Source organism: Pongo pygmaeus, chromosome 23, assembly GCF_028885625.2.
Source record: "Pongo pygmaeus isolate AG05252 chromosome 23, NHGRI_mPonPyg2-v2.0_pri, whole genome shotgun sequence".
In the NCBI taxonomy this organism is placed as follows: Eukaryota; Metazoa; Chordata; class Mammalia; order Primates; family Hominidae; genus Pongo; species Pongo pygmaeus.
In genome coordinates, this window is record NC_085931.1 from 52,933,645 (window position 1) to 52,959,994 (window position 26,350).

Consider the following 26,350-nt stretch of genomic DNA (forward strand, 5'->3'; position numbering starts at 1 on the left):
GCACTTTGGTAAGAGGGATGAGGTGGTGGAGTGTGGATCATTCTGGAAAGATCTCAAACTGTTGTGGGGCTTCTCCTTGGACCTCGGAACTTTCTAAAGCCCTGTTTCCTCCTTGCTCCAACCAGGGAGATGTCTGCTTTTAAAAACAAAAGATTGAAAAGATTGAGGCCAGGTGCAGTGGCTCATGCCTCTTATCCCAACACTTTGGGAAGCTGAGGTGGCCCAGGAGTTTGAGACAAGGCTGGGCAACATAGTGAGACCCCATCTCTACAAAAAGTAGAAAATTAGTTGCCATGGTGGTGTGCACCCATAATCCCAGCTGCTTGGGAGGCGATGGTAAGAGGATCGCTTGAACTCAGGAGTTCCGGCTGCAGTGAGCCCAGATTGTACCACTGCACTCCAGCCTGGGTAACAGAGCCAGATCCTGTCTTAAAATAAAAGATGGGACTGAACAGATGCCTGGGCACAATGAAGCACTGTTGGTCGCAGGAAGCTGTGGGGCTTACACCAGTTGCTTTGCTCCTTGCGGTGCCTGCTGCTGGCCCCTGAGCTCTCTACTGGAGCAGACTCAGCCAGAGGGGTGCCCATCTCCACCTTCAAGGTACACTTGTTCACTAAGGCCTGACTCCACTGCGCTCCCCTCTTTACCTCACACGCCCCCTTTCCCGTTTCCCACGTTCAATCTCCCCCGCTGTGCAGTTCTAAATTACGCTCCTTTCTGGGCTCTGACTTGCCCTCAATTTCCTTTTCTCCCAACCAGCATTGAAACTCAAGCTGGATGATGTGCTTGGGGCCAGCACACTCAGGTCGGTTTGAATGCAGTTGTCAGGAAGATCGAAGTAGACATTACCACATGCTGATATCCAGATCTTTCTTCTCTCTTTCCTTCCTCCAGAAAGTTTTCTTGACAGATTTATATGGGCCTTAGGGGTTGTATGTCCTCACCTGCTTCTTACGTACCTCTGCTGCTTTGTTCCATTTTGTGGTAGATGATTGCTCACCACTCTGACAGTGGTGTCCCCGTGAGCACTTACTGAGAGCCATTTGAGCACTTGTCATTCCATGGTGTGAAGCCTTTTCTTTTCTTTTCTAAGATATTTTTGTTTCTCCAAATTTGTTATTTATTAGGAGTGACTGAAATAAAAAACATAATTGAGTCCCATCATCATCATCATCATCATCATCATCACAGAAATCGCTTTAAGAGAAAATGGTCAGATGAATATTATTGCTTCCCATTTGCAACCAGTAAATAGTTGCCACTGATAAATTGACAGCGAGGAGTCTGTCAAGAATGCTCAAGATAGCCGGGCGCGGGGGCCCACGCCTGTAATACCAGCAGTTTGGGAGGCCCAGGTGGGTGGATCACAAGATCGGGAGTTCAGGGCCAGCCTGGCCAATATGGTGAAACCCCGTCTCTACTAAAAACACACACACACACACACAAAAAGCCGGGAGTGGTGGCGGGTGTCTGTAGTCCCAGCTACTCAGGAGGTTGAGGCAGGAGAATTGCTTGAACCCAAAAGGTGGAGGTTGCAGTGAGCCGAGATTGTGCCACTGCACTCCACCCTGGGCAATAGAGGGAGACTCCGTCTCAAAAAAAAAGAATGCTCAAGATATGTTATATAATACAACATGCCTGTTCAAAGGGGGAAAAATCCTAGGAAATAACTTACATGTACTTCTTGGTTTCATCATACAAGACAAGCACAAAAGCACCACCCATGCCTCTGAGAACATTGGACCATGCACCCTTGAAAAAAGCTTTGCTTCCTTCATCATGAGTAATCTTCCTCCAGCAGTCAAATGTGCCTGTGTACATGATGTCAGTTCCTTTGCATCCTGACAGCATCATCATGCAGCGGCGAATGGTGTTAAATGGATAGGAAGTCCAGCAACGGCAGTGACAGTCTGTGCATCATCCAACTGATGACAGTGTGAGTGTTCTTGGGATCCGGAAGCATTCCCTTTGCAGTGTCATAGATACCGAAGTAGGCAGCAGGCAGCTCGGTAGATAATACCCTGCACAGACACGTTAAAGCCTTGGTACAGGCTCTTAATCCCATCAGATTTGTAGATCTTAACCAGGCAGTCACTGAAACCTCGGAATTCCCTTTCAGCTCCAGCTTTGCCCACATCAGCTGCTACACGAGTATGGGCAAAATCAGGAGGGTACACAAAACACAAGGATGTGGCCCCAGTGGCACCGCCTGATGCCAGATTCTCTGCAAAGTAGCACCAAAACTGGGACCTCTTGTCCACACCACCCAGGAAAATGTGCTTGTATTTATCTTTGAAGGCGAAGTTAAGAGCCTGGGTGGGGGAAGTATCTGATGACATTGGCCAGGTTACCGCACCAGAAGGACAGGACTCCATGCTCTTTGGGAATACAGACCATGCAGTCTCTAATGCCCTTGTATTGCTTATCTGCAGTGATCTGCTTGCTGGCATGCTGCACCTGTAGCAGCAGCTTGACCTGCTCGATGGGTGCTGCCGCTATCTTGGAGATGGCTGTGGCCACTCCACCTGCCAGGGAGTCCTTGACGAAGGACACAGCAGCCTCTGTCATGTTGAAAGAGGAGGTAGGCAGCTGTGGGATGGGACTGGTCCGGGAATCGGCTTTGACTCCGGGGCTGCCTGTGAAGTCATTTCTAATTTGGTGTTTGGGTGTCTTCTCACTCAGGCTATGGGTGTCTCTCTACTTTGCTGCTTGTGTGTTGGAGGAAGGGAAGGAAGCATGTTTTAAAAAACAAAACACGGAAACGCTGATTTTTGTCGTCCTTTGAATTACCTTTATGGGATCCATTTTGTGCTCCTGAATACTTAATAGCATTTATTGAACACTATTTCAAGTACTGTTCTTAGTTCTAAGAGCTTTATACTGTAGTTAAAACCACTTTACCGGCCAGGTGTGGTGGCTCACGCCTGTAATCCCAGCACTTTGGGAGGCCAAGGCCAGTGGATTGCATGAGACCAGGAGTTCAAGACCAGCCTGGCCAACATGGTGAAACCCCTGTCCCTACTAAAAATACAAAAATTAGCCAGGCATGGTGGTACACGTCTGTAATCCCAGTGACTCAGGAGGCTGAGGCACGAGAATTGCTTGAGCCTGGGAGGCAGAGGGGAGGTTGTAGTGAGCTGAGATCATGACACTACACTCCAGCCTGGGTAACAGGGTGAGACTCTGTCTCAAAACAAAACAAAACAAAAAAACTCAGTCTATCTACAGTGAAGATCAGTACTGTTTTCCCTCATTTCACAGGTGGGAAAACAAAAAGAAGTCATTTGCTTAAAGTACATGTGGGAGAGCTTGGATTTGGATTTGAACTTAGGTACTGTGCATAAACTCCTGTACTCCAGCTGTCCCTCTAAAAAGAAAAGGACTCTTTCTCTGTTTTCTTCTCACCAAAGAAGTCTCTATTAGTACCATAGCTTCCTGGATAGAAACTACTCTAAAGAACCAGAGATAGTGGTGCACATCTGTAGTCCCACCTATTCGAGAGTCTGAGGTGGAAGGATCACTTGAGGCCAGGAGTTCAAGACCACACTGAGCAAAATAGTGGGACCTCATCTCACAAAATGAAATTTAAAAAAAGAAAGAAAAAGAAAAAAAAAAGAAACTAGCCAGGCATGGTGGCACATGCCTGTAATCCCAGCTACTTGGGAGACTGAGGCCGGAGAATCGCTTGAACCCAAGGAGGCAGAGGTTTCAGTGAACCGAGATCACGCCATTGTACTCCAGCCTGGGCAACAAGAGTGAAACTCCATCTCAAAAAAAAAAAAAAAAAAAAAAGTGCTAGCTTATGAGGTAATTACATTGGTTCTCTGCAGAGGTAACCTGCCAAGAAGAGTTGCTATAGATGTTACTCTTATACTGTAAAACATTGTGAAATCAGATTGCTTTAAAATGATGTATTACAAAGTTATGGAAAAAAGCAATTGTGACTATGGAAGCCCAAGGCTTATATCCTAGCTCTGTCTTACACTAAATATGGGTACAGTGTTCCCACTTTTTGTAAAATGGGAGCTAATATCCTCCAACCTGTGTGCCTGACATGGTGATTAAAAGGATTAAGCAAAACAATAGTTTGTAATTTATTCTGTCAGAGCAAACTGCTGATAAATAAAAGGGAGTAAGTTGACTAAAAATAAATTTTTTTAAAAAATAAGAAAAATCCGAATAAAGCAAGTTTGTACTTTATAATTGTATACAAATAAAAGATGTTATTAAAAAAAAGAAACTAAAAAAAAAAAAAAAACGAGCAGGAGAAGATTCTTCAAAAAGGAGTCTTCAAAAAGATCATGGAAAATATGGGTTGTGAAAAAACTATGCATGGATTCCAGATTATTTTTCCACCAAAATTAACTCATACTAACTTGTTATAACAAGACTGAACAGAATTCAGTTTGAGGCACTAAGAAAGATAAGACATCAATTTGAAAAAGGGCTCCTATCAGAGCAACATAAATACTGCTAAAATTGAAGGAAGAACAAACATCAAATTTATGGTAAAGCTTGGGTGGAAGAATGGTGAAACCATTGATGCTTTGGGAAAAGTTTATGGGGAAATGGCCCAAATAAATCAGCAGTTTACAAATGGATAATGTAATAAGAAGGGACAAGAGGCCAGGCGCGATGGCTCACGCCTGCAATCCCAGCACTTTGGGAGGCCGAGGCAGGTGGATCACTTGAGGTCAGGAGTTTGAGACCAGCTGGCCAACATGGTGAAACCCTGTCTCTACTAAGAATACATAAAATTAGCCAGGCATGGTGGCACATGCCTGTAATCCCAGCTATTTGGGAGGCTGAGGCAGGAGAATTGCGGGAACCCAGGAGGCGGAGGTTGCAGTGAGCTGAGATCACGTGACTGCACTCCAGCCTGGGCAACACAGCGAGACTCCATATCAAAATAAGTAAATAAATAAAATTTAAAAAGAAGGAACAAGGGCTGGGTGCAGTGACTGATGCCTGTAATCCCAGAACTTTGGGAGGCTGAGGTGGGTGGATCACTTGAGTCCAGGAGTTTAAGACCAGCCTGGGCAACATGGTAAAACCCTATCTCTACTAAAAATACAAAAAATAATTGGATATGGTGGCATGTGCCTGTAGTCCTAGCTACTTGGGAGGCTGAGGTGGGAGAATCACTTGAACCTGGGAGGTGGAGGTTGCAGTGAGCTGAGATTGTGCCACTGCACTCCAGCCTCCAGCCTGGGTGACAGAGTGAGACCCTGTCTCAAAAAAGAGAAGGGACAAGATGATGTTAAAGATGAAGCCTGGGCAGGGCACAGTGGCTCATGGTTGTAATCCCAGCACTTTGGGAGGCCAAAGTGGGTGTATTGCCTGAGGTCAGGAGTTCCAGACCAGCTTGGCCAACATGGGGAAACCCCATCTCTACTAAAAATACAAAAAATTAGCTGGGTGTGGTGGTGGCACCTGTAATCCCAGCTATTCGGGAGGCCGAAGCAGGAGAATCGCTTGAACCCGAGAGGCTGAGGTTGCAACGAGCCAAGATCACGCCATTGCATTCCAGCCTGGGCAACAAGAGCGAAACTCTGTCTCAAAAAATAAATAGGCTGGGCATGGTGGCTCATGCTTGTCATCCCAGCACTTTGGGAGGCCAAGGTGGGCAGATCACAAAGTCAGGGGTTCGAGACCAGCCTGACCAACATGATGAAACCCCGTCTCTACTAAAAATAAAAAAATTAGCCAGGCATGGTGGTGCGTGCCTGTAATCCCAGCTACTCAGGAGGCTGAGGCGGGACAATCGCTTGAACCCAGGAGGCGGAAGTTGCAGTGAGCCAAGATCGCACCACTGCATTTCAGCCTGGGCGACAGAGAAAGACTCCGTCTCAAATAAATAAATAGGCCGGGCATGGTGGCTCATGCCTGTAATCCCAGCACTTTGGGAGGCCGAGGCAGGTGGATCACCTGAGGTCAGGAGTTTGAGACCAGCCTGGCCAAAATGATGAAACCCCATCTCTACTAAAAATACAAAAATTAGTTGGGGGTGGTGGTGGGTCCCTGTAATCCCAGCTACTCAGGAGGCTGAGGCAGGAGAATTGCTTGAACTCAGGAGGTGGAGGTTGCACTGAGTGGAGATCTCATCACTGCATTCCAGCCTGGGTGACACTCCTGAGTGAGACTCCGTCTCAAAAAAATAAAATAAATAAATAAATAGATGAAGCCTGTAGTGGCAGACCATCCACATTAATTTGTGAGGAAAAAATTCATCTCGTTCGTGCCCTAGTTGAAGAGAATTCATGATTAACAGCAGAAACAATAACCAATACTGTACACATATCATTTGGTTCAGTTTACAGAATTAAAGTTGAGCAAACTTTCCATTCAATGGGGGCCAAAACTATAGTGCCCAGATCAGCTGCAGGCAAGAGCAGAACTTGCAGTGGAAAATTTAAATATGTGGGATCAAGATCCTGAAGCATTTCTTCAAAGAATTGTAACAGGAAATGAAACATGGCTTTACCAGTATGATTCTGAAGATGAAGCACAATCAAAACAATGGCTACAAAGATGTGGAAGTGGTCCACTCAAAGCAAAAGTGAACAGACAGGTCAAGAGCAAAAGTCATGGCAACAGTTTTTTGAGATGCTCAAGGCATTTTCTTTATTGACTTTCTGGAGGGCCAAAGAACGGTAACATCTGCTTTATTTTAAGAAAATTAGCCAAAGCTTTAGCAGAAAAACACCCAGGAAAGCTTTACTAGAGTCCTTCTCCACCATGACAATGCTCCTGTTCGTCATTCTCATCAAACAAGGGCAATTTTGCAAGGGTTTGGATGGGAAATCATTAGGCATTCACGGATCATTAGGCTCCTTCTGATTTATTTTGTTTCCTAATCTTTTTTTTTTTCGAGACGGAGTCTCACTCTGTCACCCAGGCTGGAGTGCAGTGGCACGATCTCGGCTCACTGCAAGCTCTGCCTGTCGGGTTCACGCCATTCTCCTGCCTCAGCCTCCCAAGTAGCTGGGACTGCAGGCACCTGCCACCACACCCGGCTAACTTTTTGTATTTTTAGTAGAGACTAAACCCACTGATGGGGTTTCACTGTGTTAGCTAGGATGGTCTCGATCTCCTGACCTCGTGATCTGCCCGCCTCAGCCTCCCAAAGTGCTGGGATTACAGGCGTGAGCCACTGCGCCCGGCCGGCTTTGTTTCCTAATCTTAAAAATCTTGATTGGGCACCCATTTTTCTTCTGTTAAAAATGTAAAAAAGACTGCCTTGGCATGATTACATTTCCAGGACCCTCAGTTCTTTAGGGATGGACTAAACGGCTTGTGTCATAGCTTACTAAAGTGTCTTGAACTTGTTGGAACTTATGTTGAGAAATAAGGTTTATGTTTTTATCTTTTAATTCCATGAACTGTTCGGAGTTCCCATTATATTTTAACTCCTCTTGCCTATTCACAATACACAGTTGAGAAATTCATCACAGCTTGCTGTGTTTTGTACAGATTTTTTTCTGACCCCAGCTGAGAAGTCATGAACATATGGGCCAGACTTTACTGTAAAATGGGAATCATTGAGTTGTTTTATTTTATGCATTGTTAAAACGTGTGCTGGAAACCTGTCATTATAGAAAAATCAGAAAAAAAAATCTGTTATCCCAAATTTTTAACAGTAATGTTTACATTTTGGTATATGTCCTTCTGTACTTTTCCACATGGAAATCAACAGTTTTTTTTCTCCAACTGCTTTATAACTTATTTTCCTCATTTACCAGTATATTGGGAATGTTTTCTAGTGTATCTACATCATTATTTCCAATGGCTGGTATTCCAATGTGCATAAATCTTTACTCAACCCCTAATCTGGAATAGTCTGGGTTTTTGTTTCGTTTTTTGTTTGTTTGTGGTTTTTTGGTCATTACTATAAACATTCCTGCAATGAACATTTTTGAAAACATAATTTTGCCTACCTGTCAAAATGTTTCTTTGGGATATATTCCCGAAAGGGGAATTGTGAGGTCAGAGGATTAGACTTTTAAAAAGAGATTAAAAATATTTATTGGAAATATAAAAATCATTGTTCAAAATATTAAAATATACATGACTATACATGAAAATATACTTATTGCAGAATTACCCTACAGAATTATATCAACTTACATTCCTCTCAGTACTCTGAGTGCCCACTTCACCATATTTTTCCCAACAATTCTGTTCCCATTAAACAATTCCCTCTATCCCTCTCCCCGTGACACCTAGTAACAACCATTCTACTTTCTGTTTCTATGAATTTGACTACTTCAGATACCTCATGTAAGTGTGATCACAATATTTGTCTTTTTGTGGTTGGTTTATTTAACTTAGCATAACATCCTCAAGGTTCGTCCATGTTATAGCATGCGACAGGATTTCCTTCTTTTAAGGTTGAAAAATATTCCATGGTGTGTATATGTCACATTTTGTTTATCCATTCATGCACTGATGGACATTTAGGTTGCTTCCACCTCCTGGTTATTGTGAATAGTGCTGCTATCAACATAAGTATTCAAATATCTATTCGAGACACTGCTGGCAATTCTTTTGGATGTATACCCAGAAGAAGGATTGCTAGCTTGTACGGTAGTTCTATTTTTAATTTTTTTGAGGAGCCTTCGGACTGTTTTCCATAGCAGCTACTCATTTTACATTTCTAGCAACAGTGCACAAGAGTTCCGGTTTCTCCACATCCTCACCAACACTTGTTTTTCTTCTCTTCTCTTCTCCTCTTCCTTTCCTTTCCTTTCCTTTCTCCCTCCCTTCCTTCTCCCTCCCTCTCCTCCTCTCCTCCCCTCCCTTCCCTTTTTTGACAGAGTCTCACTCTGTCACTCAGGCTGTAGTGTAGCCACAGGATCTTGGCTCATTGCAGCCTTAGCTTCCGGGGTTCAAGTGATTCACATGCCCTCAGCCTCCTGAGTAGCCAGGATTACAGGCATATGCCACTACACCCAGTTTTTTGTATTTTTAGTAGAGATGGGGTTTCGCTGTGTTGGCCAGGCTGTTCTCAAACTCTTAGCATCAAGTGATCCACTCACCTTGGCCTCCCAAAGTGCTGGGATTACAGGCATGAGCCACCATGCCTGGACCTGTTGGTTTTTTAAATATTAACCATCCTAATGGGTATAAGGTGATGTCTCATTGTGGTTTTGATTTGTATTTCTCTGATGATTAGTAATGACAATCTTTTTATATGCTCATTGGCCATTTGTGTATTATTGCTCTTGTTGCCCAGGCTGGAGTGCAATGGTGCGATCTCAGCTCAAGGCAACCTCCGCCTCCCAGGTTCAAGTGATTCTCCTGCCTCAGCCTCCTGAGTAGCTGGGATTACAGGCGCCCACCACCACACCTGGCTAATTTTTTTTTTTTTTTTTTTTTTTTTTTTTGAGATGGAGCCTCACTCTGTTGCCCAGGCTGGAGTGCAGTGGCATGATCTTGGCTCACTGCAACCTCTGCCTCCCAGGTTCACGCCATTCTCCTGCCTCAGCCTCCTGAGTAGCTGGGACTACAGGTGCCCGCCACCACACCCGGCTAATTTTTTCTATTTTTTAGTAGAGACGGGGTTTCACCATGTTAGCCAGGATGGTCTCGATCTCCTGATCTTGTGATCCACACACCTCGGCCTCCCAAAGTGCTGGGATTACAGGGAGCTCTTTACATACTCTAGATATTAAGCCCTTATCATAAATACAATTTGAAATATTTTCTCCCATTCCATAGGTTGCTCTTTCACTCTGGTGATTGTGTCCTTTGATACACAATTTTTAAGTTTGATATAGTCCCATTTGTTTATTTGTTCTTTTGTTGCCTGTGCTTTTGTTTTCTTATCTAAGAAGTCATTGCCAAGTCCAATGTCACGAAGATTTTCACTATGTTTTTTTCTAGGAGTTTTATAGTTTTGGGTCTTATGTTTAAGTCTTTAATCCATTTTGAGTTAATATTTGCATACAATGTAAGATAAAGGTATGAATTCATTCTTTTGCATGTGGATATCCAGTTTTCTAAAAGGACATCAATTGTTAAATAGATTGTCTTTTCCTCACTGAGTCATCTTAGTACCTTTGTTGAAGATTATTTGATCAATTCTCACATATATGTGAGGATTTATTTCTCTCTATTCTAGTCCATTGGAGTGTTTATCTTTAATGCCAGTACCATGCTGTTTTGGTTACTGTAGCTTTGTAATATACTTTGAAATCAGGCAGTGTGAATCTTCTTTGTTCTTCTTTTTAAAAATTATTTGGCTTTTTGGGGTCCCTTGAGATTCTATATGAATTTTATGATGTCACTTTCTGTTTGTGCAAAAAGTGTTGTTGAGATTTGGTAGGGATTGTGTTCAATCTCTCAATCACTCGAGTAGCCTGGACGTCTTAGCCTTATTAAGTTTTCAAATCCATGAACATGGGATATCTTTCCATTTATTTATGTCTTCAATATTTTTCACCAATGTTTTATAGTTTTCAGTGTACAAACCTTTCACCTCCTTGGTGAGGTTTATTCCTAAGTATTTTATTCTTTTTGATGCTACTGTAAATGGAATTGTTTCCTTAATCTCTTTTTTGGATCATTCATAATTAGTGTATAGAAATGCAACTATATTTGTGGGTTGATTTTATATGCTGCCACTTTACTGAATTCACTTATTTTGACAGCTTTTTGGTGGACTCTTTAGGTTTATTTACATATAAGATCATGCCATCTGTGAACCAAGTTAATTTTACTTCTTCCTTCCGAATTTGAATACCATTTATTTATTTATTTTATTTTTTGCCTAATTGCTCTGGCCAGGACTTCCAATACTATGTTGAATAGAAGTGGTGAAAGCAGGCATCCTTGCCTTGTTTCTAATCTTAGAGGAGAAGTTTTCAGTCTTTTGCCATTCAGTATGCTGTTAGCTGTAGGCTTTTCATATATGGCTTTTATTATGTTGAGGTAGCTTCCTTCTACTTTTAGTTTGTTGAGTGTTTTTATCATGAAAATATATTGAATCTTTTCTTTTCTTTTTTTCTTTTTTTTTGAGACGGAGTCTCACTCTCTCGCGCAGGCTGGAGTGCAGTGGTGCAATCTTGGCTCACTGCCAGCTCGGCCTCCCAGGTTCACGCCATTCTTCTGCCTCAGCCTTCTGAGTAGCTGGGACTACTGGCACCCGCCACCACACCCGGCTAATTTTTTGTATTTTTAGTAGAGACGGGGTTTCACCGTGTTAGCCAGGATGATCTCGATCTCCTGACCTCATGATCTGCCTGCCTCGGCCTCCCAAAGTGCTGGGATTACAGGCGTGAGCCACCATGCCCGGCCAAAGATATACTGAATCTTTTCATATGCTTTTTCTGCATCGATTGTGATGATCACATGGTTTTTTTCCTTCATTTTGTTCATATGGTGTATTACATTGATTGATTTTCCTATGCTGAACCATCCTTGCATTCTAGGAATAAACCCCATTTGGTCATAGTGTATAGTCCTTTTAATGTGCTGCTGAATTTGGTTTGCTAGTATTTTGTTGAGGATTTTTTACATCAATATTCATCAGAGATACTGACCTGTAATTTTATTTTATTGTAGTATCTTTGTCTGGCTTCAGTATCAGGGTAATGCTGGCCTCATAAAGTGAGCCTAGAAGTGTTTCTTCCTCTTTAATTTTGGGGAAGAGTTTCAGAAAGAGTAGTTAATTCTTTAAATGTTTGTATAATAGAATTTGTTGAGAGGTTTTTTTTTTTTCTCTTTTTGAGACAGGTTCTCACTCTGTCACCCTGGCTGGAGTGCAGTGATGTGACATGATCACAGCTTACTGCCGCCTCAATCTCCAAGGCTCAAGTGATCCTCTCACCTCAGCCTCCCGAGTAGCTGGGACTACAGGTGTGTGCTACCACACCCAGCTGTTTTTTTGTATATTTTGTAGAGATGAGGTTTTCAAGTTGCCCAGGCTGGTCGGAAACTCCTGGCCTCAAGCAATCCTCCTGTCTCAGCCTCCCAAAGTGCTGGGATTAAAGGCATGAGCCACCACATCTAGCTGAGAGGTTTTTGGTTTCTGATTCAATTTCCTTACTAGTTAATTGCTCTGTTTATATTTTATGTTTGTTCATGATTCAGTTTGGTAGGTTGTGTTTTTCTAGGGATTTATCCATTTCTTCTAGGTTATCCAACTTCACATACAATTGTCCTTGGTTTTCTCTTAATAATCCTTTGTAACTCCTTGGCATCAGTTTTTTTTTGGTTGTTGTTGTTGTTGTTTTTTGGAGACAGAGTCTTACTCTGTTGCCCAGGCTGGAGTGCAGTCGTGCAATCTTGGCTTGCTGCAACCTCTGCCTCCTGGCTTAAAGTGATTCTCCTGCCTCAGCCTCCCTTGTAGCTGGGCTTACAGGCGCCCACCACCCTGCCTGGCTAATTTTTTTGTATGTTTATACTAGAGATGGGGTTTCGCCATGTTGGCCAGGCTGGTCTCAGACTCCTGGCCTCAAGTAATCCACCTGCCTTGGCCTCCCAAAGTGCTGGGATTACAGGCATGAGCCACCACCATACCTGGCTGGCATCAGTTTTAATATCCTCTTTTTCATTTCTGATTTTAGTTGAGACTTCTCTCTTTTTCTTAATCTAGCTAAGAGTTTGTCAAGTTTGTTGAACTTAAATTTTTTTTCTTATTTTTTTCTATTTTCGCTTTTATTTATCTCTGTTCTAATCTTTATTATTTTCTTCCTTCTGCTAGCTTTGGGCTTCATTTGTTTTTCTTTAGTTCCTTGAGATATAAAGTTAGGTTGTCGATTTGAGATCTTCTTTATTAAAGTACACATCTACAGCTATAAACATCTTAGCACTGCATTTACAGCAACCCATAAGCTTGGTATGTTGTGTTTTCATATTCATTTTTCTCTAGGTACTTTCTAATTTCCCTCTGATTTCTTCTTTGACTCATTGTTTATTTAAGAGTGTATTGTTTAATTTCCACATATTTGTGGCAGTTTTCCTTGTGCTGTTGATTTCTAGTTTCTTTCCATTGTAATCAGAAAACATATTATAAAATATGGCATTTCTTGTACTTCAAATCTACTAGTAAAGAACTTTCATTTTTTGTTTATTTGGTAATGTCTTAATTTCTCTTTAATTTTTGAAGATAGTTTTGCCACTTATAGAATTCTTGGTTAAGAGTTTTTTGTTTTTAGGGCTGGGCACGGTGGCTGTCCCCTGTAATCACAGCACTTTGGGAGGCCGAGGTGGGTGGATCATGAGGTCAGAAGATCGAGACCATTCTGGCTAACATGGTGAAACCCTATCTCTACTAAAAATTCAAAAAATTAGTCGAGTGTGGTGGCACGTACCTGTAGTCCCAGCTACTCGGGAAGCTGAGGAAGGAGAATCACTTGAACTCAGGAGGTGGAGGTTGCAGTGAGCCAAGATCACACCACTGCACTCCAGTTTGGGCGATAGAGCGTGACTCTGTCTCAAAAAAAAAAAACAAACAAAAAAAAACGGAGTGTTTTATTTTTTACTTTTAGCAGTTTGAATATATCATCCCATTTCCTTTTGGCCTCCATGATTTCAATAAGAAATCAGCTGCTGGCCGGGCGTGGTGGCTCATGCCTGTAATCCCAGCACTTTGGGAGCCCAAGGTGAGCAGATCACCTGAGGCCGGGAGTTTGAGACCAGCCTGACCAACATGGAGAAACCCCATCTCTACTAAAAATACAAAATTAGCTGGGTGTGGTGGTGCATGCCTGTAATCCCAGCTACTCCAGAGGCTGAGGCAGGAGAATCACTTCAACCTGGGAGGCAGAGGTTGTGGTGAGCCAAGATTGCACCATTGCACTCTAGCCTGGGCAACAAGAGTGAAACTCTATCTCAAAAAAAAAAAGAAAAAGAAAAAGAAAAGAAATCAGCTGCTAGTCTGAGGATTCCTTGTGCATGATGAGTCACTTATCTTGCTAATTTCAAGATTCCTTATATTTGGCTTTCAATAATTTGATTATAATGTATGTCAATGTGGAATTGAGTTTATTCTACTTGGAGTTTGTTGAGCTTGGATGTGTAGATTCATGTATTTCATTAAATTTGGGAAGGTTTTGGCCATTATTTATTTATTTTGAGATAGGGTCTCTGTCACCTAGGCTAGAGTGCAGTGGCATGATCACAGCTCACTGCAGCCTCTACATCCCAGGCTCAAGTGATTCTCTTGCCTCAGCCTCCTGAGTAGCTGGGGCTACTGATGCATGCCACCACACCTGACTAAATTTTTATTTTTATTTTTATTTTTTGAGACAGAGTCTCACTCTGTTGCCCAGACTGGAGTGCATTGGTGCGATCTCAGTTCACTCTAACCTCTGCCTCCTGGGTTCACGCGATTCTCCGGCCTCAGCCTCCTGAGTAGCTGGGATTATAGGCACGTACCACCCACGCCTGGCTATTTTTTGTATTTTTAGTAGAGATGGGGTTTCACCATGTTGGTCAGGCTGGTCTCAAATTCCTGACTTCAGGTGATCCACCTGCCTCTGCCTTTCAAATACTAGGATTACAGGCATGAGCTACAGCACCCCGCCGGCAAATTTTTAAATTTTTGGTAGAGGTGAGGTTTCACTATGTTGCCCAAGCTGTTTTCAAACTCCTGAGCTCAAGCAATCCTCCCGCCTCAGCCTCCTAAACTGCTGGGATTACAGGTATGAGCCACTGTGTCCGGCTCAGATATTCTTTTTTCTTATTTTGAGACAGGGTCTCCCTCTGTCACCCAGGCTGGAGTGCAGTGGTACAATCGTGGCTCACTACAGCCTTGACCTCCCAGGCTGAAGCAGTCCTCCCACCTCAGTGTCTTGGGTAGCTGGGACTGTAGGTGCACTCCACCATGCTTGGCTAATTTTTTGTATTCTTTGTAGAGACAGGGTTTCACCATGTTGCCCTTGCTGGTGTTGAACACCTGTGCTCACGCATTCTGGCCACTGTGGCCTCCCAAAGTGCTAGGATTATAGGCATGAGCCACCGCGCCTGGCCCCAAATGTTCTTTATTCCCCTTTCTCTCTCTCCTCTCCTTCTTGAATTCCCATTCTAGATATATTGGTATGTTTGATGGTGTCCCACAGATCTCTTAGACTCTGTTCATTTTTTCTTTGTTTTTTCCCATTTGTGTTACTCAGGTAGTAACCGTTATTCCCATTGACCTACTTCAAGTTCAATAATTCTCTCTTCTGCCTGCCAAAATCGGCTGTTGGGCCCCAGTGATTAAATTGTTCATTTCGGTTGTAGTCTTCAACTCTAGAATTTCTGTTTGGTTCCTTTTAATAATTTCTGCCTCTTTATTGATATTCTCTACTTCCTGAGACTTTGTTTGTATTCTTTCTTTTAGTTATTTGGACATGGTTTGCTTTAACTCTCTGAGTATATTTACAATAGTTTATTTAAAGTGTTGTCTGATAAATCCAGTGTATGGGCTTCCTCAGGGACAGTTTTTATTAATTTATTTTGTTCCTGTGTATTCCCATACTTTCTTGTTCCTTAGCATGCCTAGTGATTTTTGTTTTTGTTGAAAACTGGACATTTTGAATATTTTAATGTAGTAACTCTGGAAAGTAGAATCTCCCTCTTCTTCAGGGTATATTTTTGTTGCTTGTGGTAGTTGTTATTTGTTTGTACAGTGACTAATTTTGTAAAGTCTGTATTCTTTGTTATTTGTGGCCACTGGAATCTCAGTTCTGTTACCTCAGTGGCCAGCTAGTGATTTGACAGAAATTTTCTTATATGTCTAGAACAATAACAACAAAATCTCCCAGCCCTTGCAGATGGGCTTTGTGTGTGTTGGAGCATGAGCGTGCCTTTCTCACTCAGCCAGGCAGTTTACAACTCTCCCTTCACCTTCACTTCTTTTTGCATCATTTCCTTTTTTTTTGAGACAGAGTCTTGCTCTGTTGCCCAGGCTGGAGTGCAATAGCATGATCTTGGCTCACTGCAACCTCTGCCTCCTGGGTTCAAGCAATTCTCCTACCTCAGCCTCCCGAGTAGCTGGGATTATAGGCGCCCACCACTAAACCCAGCTAATTTTTGTATTTTTAATAGAGATGCGATTTCGCCATGTTGGCCAGGCTGGTCTTGAACTCCTGACCTCAGGTGATCTGCCTGCCTCAGCCTCCCGTAGTGCTAGATTACAGGCATGAGCCACCGCACCGAGGCCTTTTTGCATCACTTCTAATTGTCAATCAGAGGTGAAAGCTTAGTGCCTCTTCAGTGTGTGTGTGTGTTTCATTTTTTGTTTGTTTTTAGTATGAATCTAGCCCTGGACATGTATGTGTATGGCTTCCTTGTTTCTCAGGAATATGTGTGAGCTTTTCAAAGCCTTTATTTCTCAAAGCATCTCATTGCTCATCCTTTCCTTTAGCTTTTCAATTTGTCTGTTTTTTTGCCCCAGTTGTCATCCCTTTTGCTAGGTAGCAGCAACTAATACATTGGCTTGGAAATTTTTTTTTTTTCTTGAGGTGGAATTTCGCTCTTGTTACCCAGGCTGGAGTGCAATGGGAAGATCTTGGCTCACTGCAAACTCTGCCTCCCAGGTTCAAGCAATTCTCCTGCCTCAGCCTCCCGAGTAGCTGGGATTACAGACACATGCCACCAGGCCCAGCTAATTTTGCATTTTTAGTAGAGACGGGGGTTTCTCCATGTTGGTCATGCTGGTCTCGAACTCCCGACCTCTGGTGATCCGCCTGTCTCAGCCTCCCAAAGTGCTGGGATTACAGGCATGAGCCACTGGACCTGGCCAGAAATGTTTTTGACAAATGCCCCCCGGTAGCCTCATCAGTCCCGGGAAAATTACAAATTAAGTACATGCCCTTTGAGCCAGTCCTTCAAGGAGCCACCAGACAAGTCAAACTACAATTTTTTAAAAATAAGTGTGTTCTGCTGCCTCCAGTACTTGGTATCTATCATGGGAATATAGATTGTTGTCTTCAAAGCTGCTGCCAAGCTAGTAGTGGGGGATGATACCAGGGAGGTTAAAATGTCATAAAGCTTACTTACTGAGATTCAGCTTTTTAAAAAAATTGTTTAAGCATTCTCCTAGTTGTCATAAGCTTTTGATTAGATTCTAGAGTTCTGAAAAAGTTGATTCTGACAGGTTTTCTTTTGCTTTATTTATTGCTTTTATGGCTAGACTGACATTTAAAGATTCCCATTCCACAGTTTTTTGCTAATGTCCTGTATTTTCATAGTCTTTTAAAAATCCTCCCCTTTTAATCTGCACATTACCACCCTAGTTCCAGTTTTTATCTTGCATCAGGACTATTTTAGGAATTCTTAAACTGATCCCTCCGATACACTACCTTCTTGATTATGTGACTTTCCTGTTGAGAAATCTGAAGCTCACAGTTTCTCCTTGCCTATCAAACAATGTCTTTAAGCTGTAGTTCCGGCATAGCTTTCCAACTTTATTTCACTGTTTCTCCTAACCTCACTTCCACGCTATGTTTTGATGAAGCCATACCACTAGGCTTCTCCCAAGTATGCAGTTTGCTTTCCATATCTGTTCCTGCACCTCCATGAATGCTGTTTGCTTCCCATCTGGATTGTCCTCTACCCTCACCTCTACCTACTGAATGCTACGCATCTCTCTCCCTATTTTTTTTTTTGAAACAGGGTCATAATCTGTTGCCCAGGGTGGAGTGCAGTGGATCACTGCAATCTGTGCCCCATGGCTCAAGCAATCTTCCCACCTCAGCCTCCCGAGTAGCTGAGATTACAGGCATGTACTACCATGCCTGGATAATTTTTGTATTTTAGTAGAGATGGGGTTTCACCATATTGGTCAAGCTGGTCTCTAACTCCCCAAATGATCCGCCAGCCTCGGCCTCCCAAAGTACTGGGATTACAGGCGTGAGCTGCTGTGCCCAGCCAGAATACTACCCATCTCTTAATCAGCTCAAATTGCAGTCTTTCTATTAGGTCATTCCTAATTACTTCAGCTAAAACTAATCTCTTCTTCCACTAAATTGCTATGACATTTTGTTACCAATAAATGTATTACATACATTTATATTATGTATGACATACATTTATATTATGTATGACATACATTTATATTATGTATGTCATATATTGTTTGCATTATGATCTGTATTCATGTTTTCATTCATTCTTTTAATAACTATTTAGAGCACCCACTGTTTGCTAGGGCTAGAGTAGCAAAGAAGGCAGACATTGTACCTAATGATCATTATACATTGGATACATATATCATTAAGAAAGAAAAGGCTGGGGGACTGGGTATGGTGGCGCATTCCTGTAGTCCTAGCACATTGGGAGGCTAAAGCAGGCAGATCTTTTGAGCCCAGGAGTTTGAGACCATCCTGGGCAACATGGTGAAACCTCATCTCTACTAAAAATACAAAAAAATTGGCCTGGTGCAGTGGCTCATGCCTGTAATCCCAGCACTTTGGGAGGTCGAGGCAGGCGGATCACCTGAGGTCAGGAGTTCCAGACCAGCCTGGCCAACATGGTGACCCCGTCTCTACCAAAAAATACAAAAATTAGCCTGGCGTGGTGGCAGGCGACTTAATCCCAGCTATTTGGGAGGCAGAGGCAGGAGAATCGTTTGAACCTGGGAGGTGGAGGTTGCAGTGAGCCGAGATCGAGCCATTGCACTCAAACCTGGGGGACAAGAGTGAGACTTCTCTCAAAAAAAAAAGATTAGCCAGGCATGGTGGTGCTTGCCTATGGTCCCAGCTACTCGAGAGGCTGAGTGGGAGGATCACCTGAGCCCAGGAGGTGGAGGTTGGTGAGCGGAGATTATGCCACTGCACTCCAGCCTGGGCTACGGAGTGAGACCCTGTCTCAAAAAAAAAAAAAGAAAGAAGAAAGAGAGAAAAAAGAAAGAAAGGAAGGGAAGGGAAGAATGGAAGGAAAGAAGGGAAGGGAAGAAGGGAAGGGAAGGGAAGAAGGGAAGGAAAGGCAAAAAGAAAAGGAAAGGAAAGAAAAGAAAGAAGTGAGGGAAGGGGGCAGGGAGAAAGAGAAAGAAGAAATAAGAAAAAAAGAAAGAAAAGAAAGAAAGATAAAGTAAGAAAAAAACAAAAGAACCCAGCAGGATTTGATGACTGACAGTAAGGTGAGTCCAAGCTTTCCAGGTTAACAGTAAGGAGAGAGCACGACAGGCTGAGGGAACATGTCAGAGGGGGCTGGGGCAGTCTGCTGCCTTACCCTCTTTACCAGCGTCAAAGAACCATTTCTATTAGCACAGTGCTTTACACTTACCGCACAAGAAGTATAAGAATTAATGAACACACATTGAGTATAGGAGTAGGTTTGACAAGAAAAAGAATCCAGTGATGAAGAGGGAGAAGAATAAGAGTAAATTGTCAGAGAATAAGATCATTTGAATTCCTTTTTATTTCAATAAAATAGTAGTAGTAGTAGTAATAGTAGCAGTAGCAGCAGCTAATGTTTATTCAGTGCTTACTCTGGAAAAAAAAAACCGCATTAAGGGCCGGGCGCGGTGGCATGCCTGTAATCCCAGCACTTTGGGAGGCTGAGGCGGGCAGATCACGGGGTCAGGAGATCGAGATCATCCTGGCTAACACAGTGAAACCCCGTCTCTACAAAAATACAAAAAAATTAGCGGGGCATGGTGGCGGGTACCTGTAGTCCCAGCTACTTGGGAGGCTGAGGCAGGAGAATGGCGTGAACCCACCCAGGAGGCGGAGCTTGCAGTGAGCCGAGATCGTGCCACTGCATTCCAACCTGGGCTACAGAGTGAGACTCCGTCTCAAAAAAAAAAAAAAAAAATTGCGTTAAGAACTTTATGTGTGTCATTTTACATACATTCTTTATTGTGTGCCATCTGTTCCTCATTTTCTACAGTCTCTTGAAGCAGTCTCCGAATGTGGAGCTCTCCTTCCCACAGCGATCAGAAGGCTCCAATGTCTTTAGTGGTACAAAGACGGGAACATTGTTTCTCACTTCATACCGGGTAATTTCTACTTCTACTTTAATCTGCTGATTAATTCTACATTTGTTTTCCTTAAAATGAAGAAAAGTTAAACATTGACTTTTGAAGTGTTTTTAAACATGTGCACTTTGGGATTTTCCACATTGAAGGGTGATGGAAGAAAAGATGATGTTTCTCAGTTAGACCTGAATGCACCTTGCTCTTGTAAGTGTCAATCCATGGACGAATTCTGCATTCCTTTTCCAAAGTTTCTGTCCTTGCGTAGGTGATTTTCATAACTTCGCGCTCCATCAATGATCCCATGTTGTCTTTTATGATGCCATTTGATCTGATGACGAACCTCACCGTTGAACAACCAGTATTTGCTGCAAACTTCATTAAGGGAACTATTCAGGCAGCTCCATATGGTAAGTGTTCCCTCAGAAGTGTGTATTTTTTTTCCCTCAAAATCTTCTAGAAGGTTTAAGATTCAAACTTGGGTCATGTTGAAATTCAAACAAAAGCTGCCCTACTTTGTCAGGTAGTGATTCCCTTGGTGTTTGTGGCAGTCTTTCTGTTGTCAGCTATGCCAGTTTTTTGGTGAGTGTGTGCCATTTCTTCCCCCAGGTGGCTGGGAAGGACAAGCTACTTTTAAATTAGTCTTCAGAAATGGAGGTGCCATTGAATTTGCCCAGTTGATGGTGAGAGCTGCCTCTGCTGGTAAGTGATGCTGATAAAGATACTAAGCACTTTGGGTTTTTTTGTTTGTTTGTTTGTTTGGGTTTTTTGTTGTTGTTGTTGCTGTTGTTGTTGTTTTGTTGTTTTTGAGACAGAGATTTTTGTATTTTTTGTAAGTCGAGGTTTCACCATGTTGCCCAGGCTGGTCTCGAACTCCTGAACTCAAATGATCCTCCTGCCTCAGCCTCACGAAATGCTGGGGTTACAGGCATGAGCCACCACGCCCAGCCCACTTTGGGGTTTTAAGGCTTGTGGAATTAAAGCAGGACTTCTACTCAGCCAAGATTTGCTGGCCTCTGTGGCCAGGCAGTTGGTATTTGCACACATATTCAGCAGGCATTTCCTGGGCCTGCCTACAATTGTCAAGTACCATGTTACAGGGTAGGAACACAAAGATTATTCAGTCCCTTCCTATCCTGAAGGAGCTTGCAATCTAGTGGGAGCTTACAGCCAGACACCCAAGTGACTAATTATACCTGATAGTCTTTTGTCCATTTAAACACTGACCTCAGATATCTACTGAGCGTCTCTTCCTTGGGTCAGGGAGCCCTTAGTTATTCTTCCTTTGGTGTGGCTTTTTATTTTTTCTTCTCTCTGGACTTGTCTTTGCTTTTCTCAGGTTTTAGTCCCCATCTTACATGAGAGGGGAGTAGAGGTACTGTCAAGACTTGTAGCACTGATCTAATGGATATACCACAGAACTCTTTCAAACTGTGACTACAAATAATTTTTTTATCATATATATATGTATATTTTTTGAGACAGAGTCTTGCTTTGTCACTCAGGCTGGAGTGCAATCGTGCGATCTCAGCTCACTGCAACCTCTACCTCCCGGGTTCAAGCGATTCTCCTCCCTCAGCCTCCCAAATAGCTGGGATTACAGGTGTCCGCCACCACGCCCAGCTAATTTTTGTATTTTTAGTAGAGACGGAGTTTCACCATGTTGGTCAGGCTGGTCTCGAACTCCTGACCTCAGGAGATCCACCCGCCTCGGCCTCCCAAAGTGCTGGGATCACAGGCGTGAGCCAGCATGCCTGGCCGGTCCTTGCGATCTTTAACCCATGGCTTCCATGGCCTCTTTGTACAGCCAGCAGATAAGGGAATAAAGATCTTCCCTGGGAAATTTTTATGGGCCAGGCCTGGAAACTGTGTACGTTACATCTGGTCACATGCCATAGGCAAAACTCAGTGTCGTAGGCCGATAATGGATCCACAGATACATCCCCATCCCAATCCTCAGAATCTGTGACTGTTACCTTATTTGTAAAAAGGGTATTTGTAGATATAATTAAGGATCTTGAGATGACAAGATTACCCTGGATTATTTAGGTGGCCTCTAAATGCCATCACAAGTGTTCTTATAAGAGAGATTCAGAGGGGAGACAAGACAAAAGTGTTTTCTTCGGTACCACACTTCCTTACACTGGTCTTTAATGGCTATATCTTACCAACTTGGTAGAATCCTCAGAAGTTTTTTCTGAATATCTATTATGATTAGGTGCTATGCTAGGCCTGGAATAAGCACAGGCAAATGAGACACAATCTCTGCCCTTAAGAAACATGCCATTCAGGACAAGGGTCATATTTCTTTTCTTTTCTTTCTTTTTTTTTTTTTTTTTTGTGAGACAAGGTCTTACTCTGTCACCCAGGCTGGAGGCTCCAGTGCAGTGGCACAAATAAGGCTCACTGCAGCCTCAAACTTCCAGGCTCAAGCAATCCTCCTGCCTCAGCTTCCTGAGTAGCTAGGACCACAGGCATGCACCACCATGCCTGGCTAATTTTTAAAAAAACTTTTTGTAGAGATAGGGTCTTGCCGTGTTGCCCAGGCTGGTCTTGAACTCCTGGGGTCAAGCAATCCTCCCATCTTGGCCTCCTAAAATGTTGGGATTACAGGTGTGAGCCACTTCACCCAGCCCATGTTTCTTTTTTATCTTGTGTCTCAAGAGCATTGTTGGAAACACATGTAAGGTGGTGATTAAATACTCTGTTAATTTTTCAGTTGATATCTGCTATATATCTGACTTAATTAAAAGAGTTCCTATTTTGCCAAATTTGTCTTTCCAGCTGCCCGAGGATTTCCACTTAGAACCTTAAATGACTGGTTCAGCTCTATGGGAATTTATGTAATTACTGGGGAAGGGAACATGTGCACTCCACAGATGCCTTGTTCAGGTAAGGTATGGCAGAGAGGTTCTTCCTGGAAGGTGGAAAATTATGCCAGAGGCTCAAAGATCTATCCCTTGCAGGCTTGCCTCCAGCTCCCCTGCAGGAGCCCCAGCAGAGGTTTAGGGGCTTGGAAAATGGTCGCATCTGTGACTTTGTTTCCAGACTGAAACCCAGTGGCAAAGTCAGCAAGTGACTGGGCTTTGGTTTCAGGCTTACTTTTAATGATATATACAAACCTGGAACATACTTGGCAACTCCTGTTAGTGGGAAGGGTCACTTCCTGTTTATAGCCTGAGCAGAAAATATATGCTCTTGCCCACTTCCTTGTTTCCATTTCACATAGCATAGTCATCGTACCTGTGTCACACCCTTCAACCTTACTGAGGACTCAAGCCCTGGGTCCTTTAACAGTTTGTGCTGTTAAAGTCCACTGCTACTGAATGGGGTTTCTGGAAAGTAATTCTCAAACATGGTCCACTGCCTACTGGTGGGCCACCAAGGGTCTCCTAATGCTGCCAAAACACAAAAATATGGGACTTTTCTTGAGTTCTCCTTGGAACTTGATATGCATGTCCATGGGCCTTTAGTTTTGTATGTAACTTAAAGGCTACTTATTTGTAACCTTGAAAGTTACCTTGGTTTTTAAAGGTTATTACAGTCTAATATTCAGAATCTAAAGAAATTGTTGCTAGGGTTTAACATTTTTTCAATTGGTGAAATTCACATAACATATAATTAACATTTTAATGTGTACAATTCAGTGGTATTTAGTGTAAAATTTAGCAGTATTTGACGTATTCACAATATTATACATCCACCAGCTCTCTCTAGTTTCAAAAGGTGGTGTTTTTTTTTTTTTGGAGACAGGGTCTCGCTTTGTCACCCAGGCTGTAGTACAGTGGTACCATCATGGCCCCCTGCAGCCTTGACCCCCTGGGCTCAAGCGATCCTCTTACCTCAGTACCCCCCAACCAGAGTAGGCTAGGACCACAGGCGCAATCCACCATGCCCAGCTAATTTTTATGTGTTTTTGTAGAGACAGAAATCTCCCTATGTTGCCCAGGCTGGTTTTGAACTCCTGGGCTCAAGCCATCTGCCCACCTTGCCCTCCCGAGGTGCTGGGATTATAGGCATGAGCCATCCCTGGCAGCCTTTTTTGTTTTTGTTTTTGTTTTTGTTTTTGTTTTGAGATGGAGTCTTGCTCTGTCGCCCAGGCTGGAGTGCAGTGGCGCGATGCAAGCTCCGCCTTCAGGGTTCACGCCATTCTCCTGCCTCAGCCTCCTGAGTAGCTGGGACTACTGGCGCCCGCCACCATGCCCGGCTAATTTTTTTTTGTATTTTTAGTAGAGACGGGGTTTCACCGTGTTAGCCAGGATGGTCTTGATCTCCTGACCTCGTGATCTGCCCGCCTCGGCCTCCCAAAGTGCTGGGATTACAGGCTTGAGTCACCGCACCCGGCACCTGCCAGCCTTTTTTTAAAAAAAATTTTATAGATACAGGGTCTCACTGTGTTGCTTAGGCTGGTCTCACGCTCCTGGGCTCAAGCAAGTCTACTGCCTTGGCTTCCCAAAGTGCTGGGATTACAGGTGTAAGCCACAGCATCTGGTCTAGTTTCAAAACTTTTTATCACCTAATAGCCACTAAGAAGTTAGTCCCCATTGTCCCCTCCCTGATCCCCTGGTATCCTCTAATATGCTTTCTGTCTTTATTGATTCACCTATTTTGAATATATCTCATAAAAGAAATCATACAATATGTGACCTTTTGTGTTTAGCTTATCTCACTCAAGATAATGTTTTTGAGGTTCCTCCAAGTTGTAGCTTGTAGCATGTAGCAATATTTCATTTCTTTTCCTGGCTGAATAATACTCCATTGTACATATATACCACAGTTTGTATATTCATTCCTCCATTGATGGACATTTGTCTTGTTTCCACCTTTTGGCTATTATGAATACTAGCTGCTATAAGCATTTGTATATAAGTTTCTACGTAGACATATGTTTTCATTTCTCCTGGATATACATATTGGAGTGGAATTTCTGGGTCATATGTTAATTCTCTAACTTTTTGAGGAACCACCAACTATTTTCCAGTGCTGCACTATTTTACATTCCTATGTAAATGTAAGTGTTCCTATTTCTACACATCCTCAGCAACACTTATCTTCCTTTTTTTTAAAAAAAGTATATCTATATTAAAGCCATCCTAGTGGGTATGAAGTGGTATCTCATTGTGGTTTTAATTTGCATTTCCTTAATGACTAATGATGTTGAACATCTTTTAATGTGCTTTTTATATACCTTCGTTGGAGAACTGTCTGTTCAAGTCTTTTGCCTATTTTTTTTTATTATTTAAATCGGATTGCTTGTCTTTTTGTTGTTGAGTTGTAAGCATTCTTTATATAGTCTGGATATGAAATCCTTGTCAGATATATTATTTGTAAATATTTTTAGGTTTTCTTTCACATTCTTGATAATGACTTTTTTTTTTTTTTTTTTTTTTTTTGAGACAGAGTCTCCCTGTGTCACCCAGGCTGGAGTGCAGTGGCACCATCTTGGCTCACTGCAACCTCTGCCTCCCGGGTTTAAGTGATTCTTGTGCCTTAGCCTCCTGAATAGCTGGGACTGCAGGTGTGTGCCACCATGCACAGCTAATCTTGGTATTTTTAGTAGAGATGTAGTTTCACCATGTTGTTCAGGCTCATCTAGAACTCCTGAGCTCAAATGATCTGCCTGCCTTGGCCAGTGGGTTACAGGTGTGAACAACTGTGCCCAGGCAAAAATGGCTTTTAATGCACAAAGGTTTTTAATTTTTATCAAATTTCTCTTTTTTCCTCTTGTTGCTCATGCTTTTGATGTAAAATGTAAGAATTCGTTGCCAAATCCAATGTCATGAAGATTTATCCCTGTTTTCTTCTAAGGATTTTATAGTTTTGGCTCTTATATCAAGCTTGTCCAACCCATGGCCCAGGATGGCTTTGAATGCAGCCCAACACAAATTCATAAACTTTCTTAAAATGTTATGAGATTTTTAAAAATAGTTCGTCAGCTATCGTTAGTGTTAGTATGTTTTATATGTGGCCCAAGACAATTCTTCACCAATGTGGCCCAGGGAAGCCAAAAGATTGGCCACCTCTGTTTTATATTAAGGCCATTGATTCACTACAGGTTAATTTTTGTCTGTAGAGGGAAGTGAGGGAAGAACCTCATTCTTCTACATGCAGATATCCAGTTGTCCCAGAATCATTTTTTGAAGAGACTATTTTTTTCCCATTGAATGGTCTTGGCATTCTGTCAAAAATCAACTGTTCGTAGATGCTTGGGTTTATTTCTGGACTCTTAATTCATTCCATTGGTCTCTAAGTCTATCTTTGTGCCAGTAACACACTGTCTTGATTACAGTAGTTTTGTAATAAATTTTGGATTAAAGCAAAATAACTTTACAGCTGTCCATTCACTTTATCCAGTTAAATCACTTTGGGGAATGTAACCCAAGGTAATAAGTAAAACTCATGTTTATTGTAAGGTTAATTAGAAAGTCAGAAACAACAAAAAG

At 42.6% G+C, this 26,350-nt stretch overlaps 1 protein-coding gene and 1 pseudogene across 6 annotated transcripts in view; one reads left to right on the top strand and one right to left on the bottom strand.

Annotated features, from left to right (window-relative positions):
- The window catches only part of WBP2NL (WBP2 N-terminal like), a 34,165-nt gene that overhangs the window by 615 nt on the left and 7,200 nt on the right, over positions 1-26,350 (top strand). For all 6 annotated transcript variants that reach the window (XM_063662969.1, XM_054469975.2, XM_063662967.1 and 3 more), the window contains exons 2-5: positions 19,823-19,931; positions 20,176-20,317; positions 20,517-20,609; positions 22,692-22,799. In XM_063662969.1, coding sequence (XP_063519039.1) covers positions 19,823-19,931; positions 20,176-20,317; positions 20,517-20,609; positions 22,692-22,799 — 452 coding nt within the window. The remainder of the gene's footprint in view (positions 1-19,822; positions 19,932-20,175; positions 20,318-20,516; positions 20,610-22,691; positions 22,800-26,350) is intronic.
- Positions 1,610-2,584, bottom strand: LOC129023340 (ADP/ATP translocase 2-like; annotated as a pseudogene).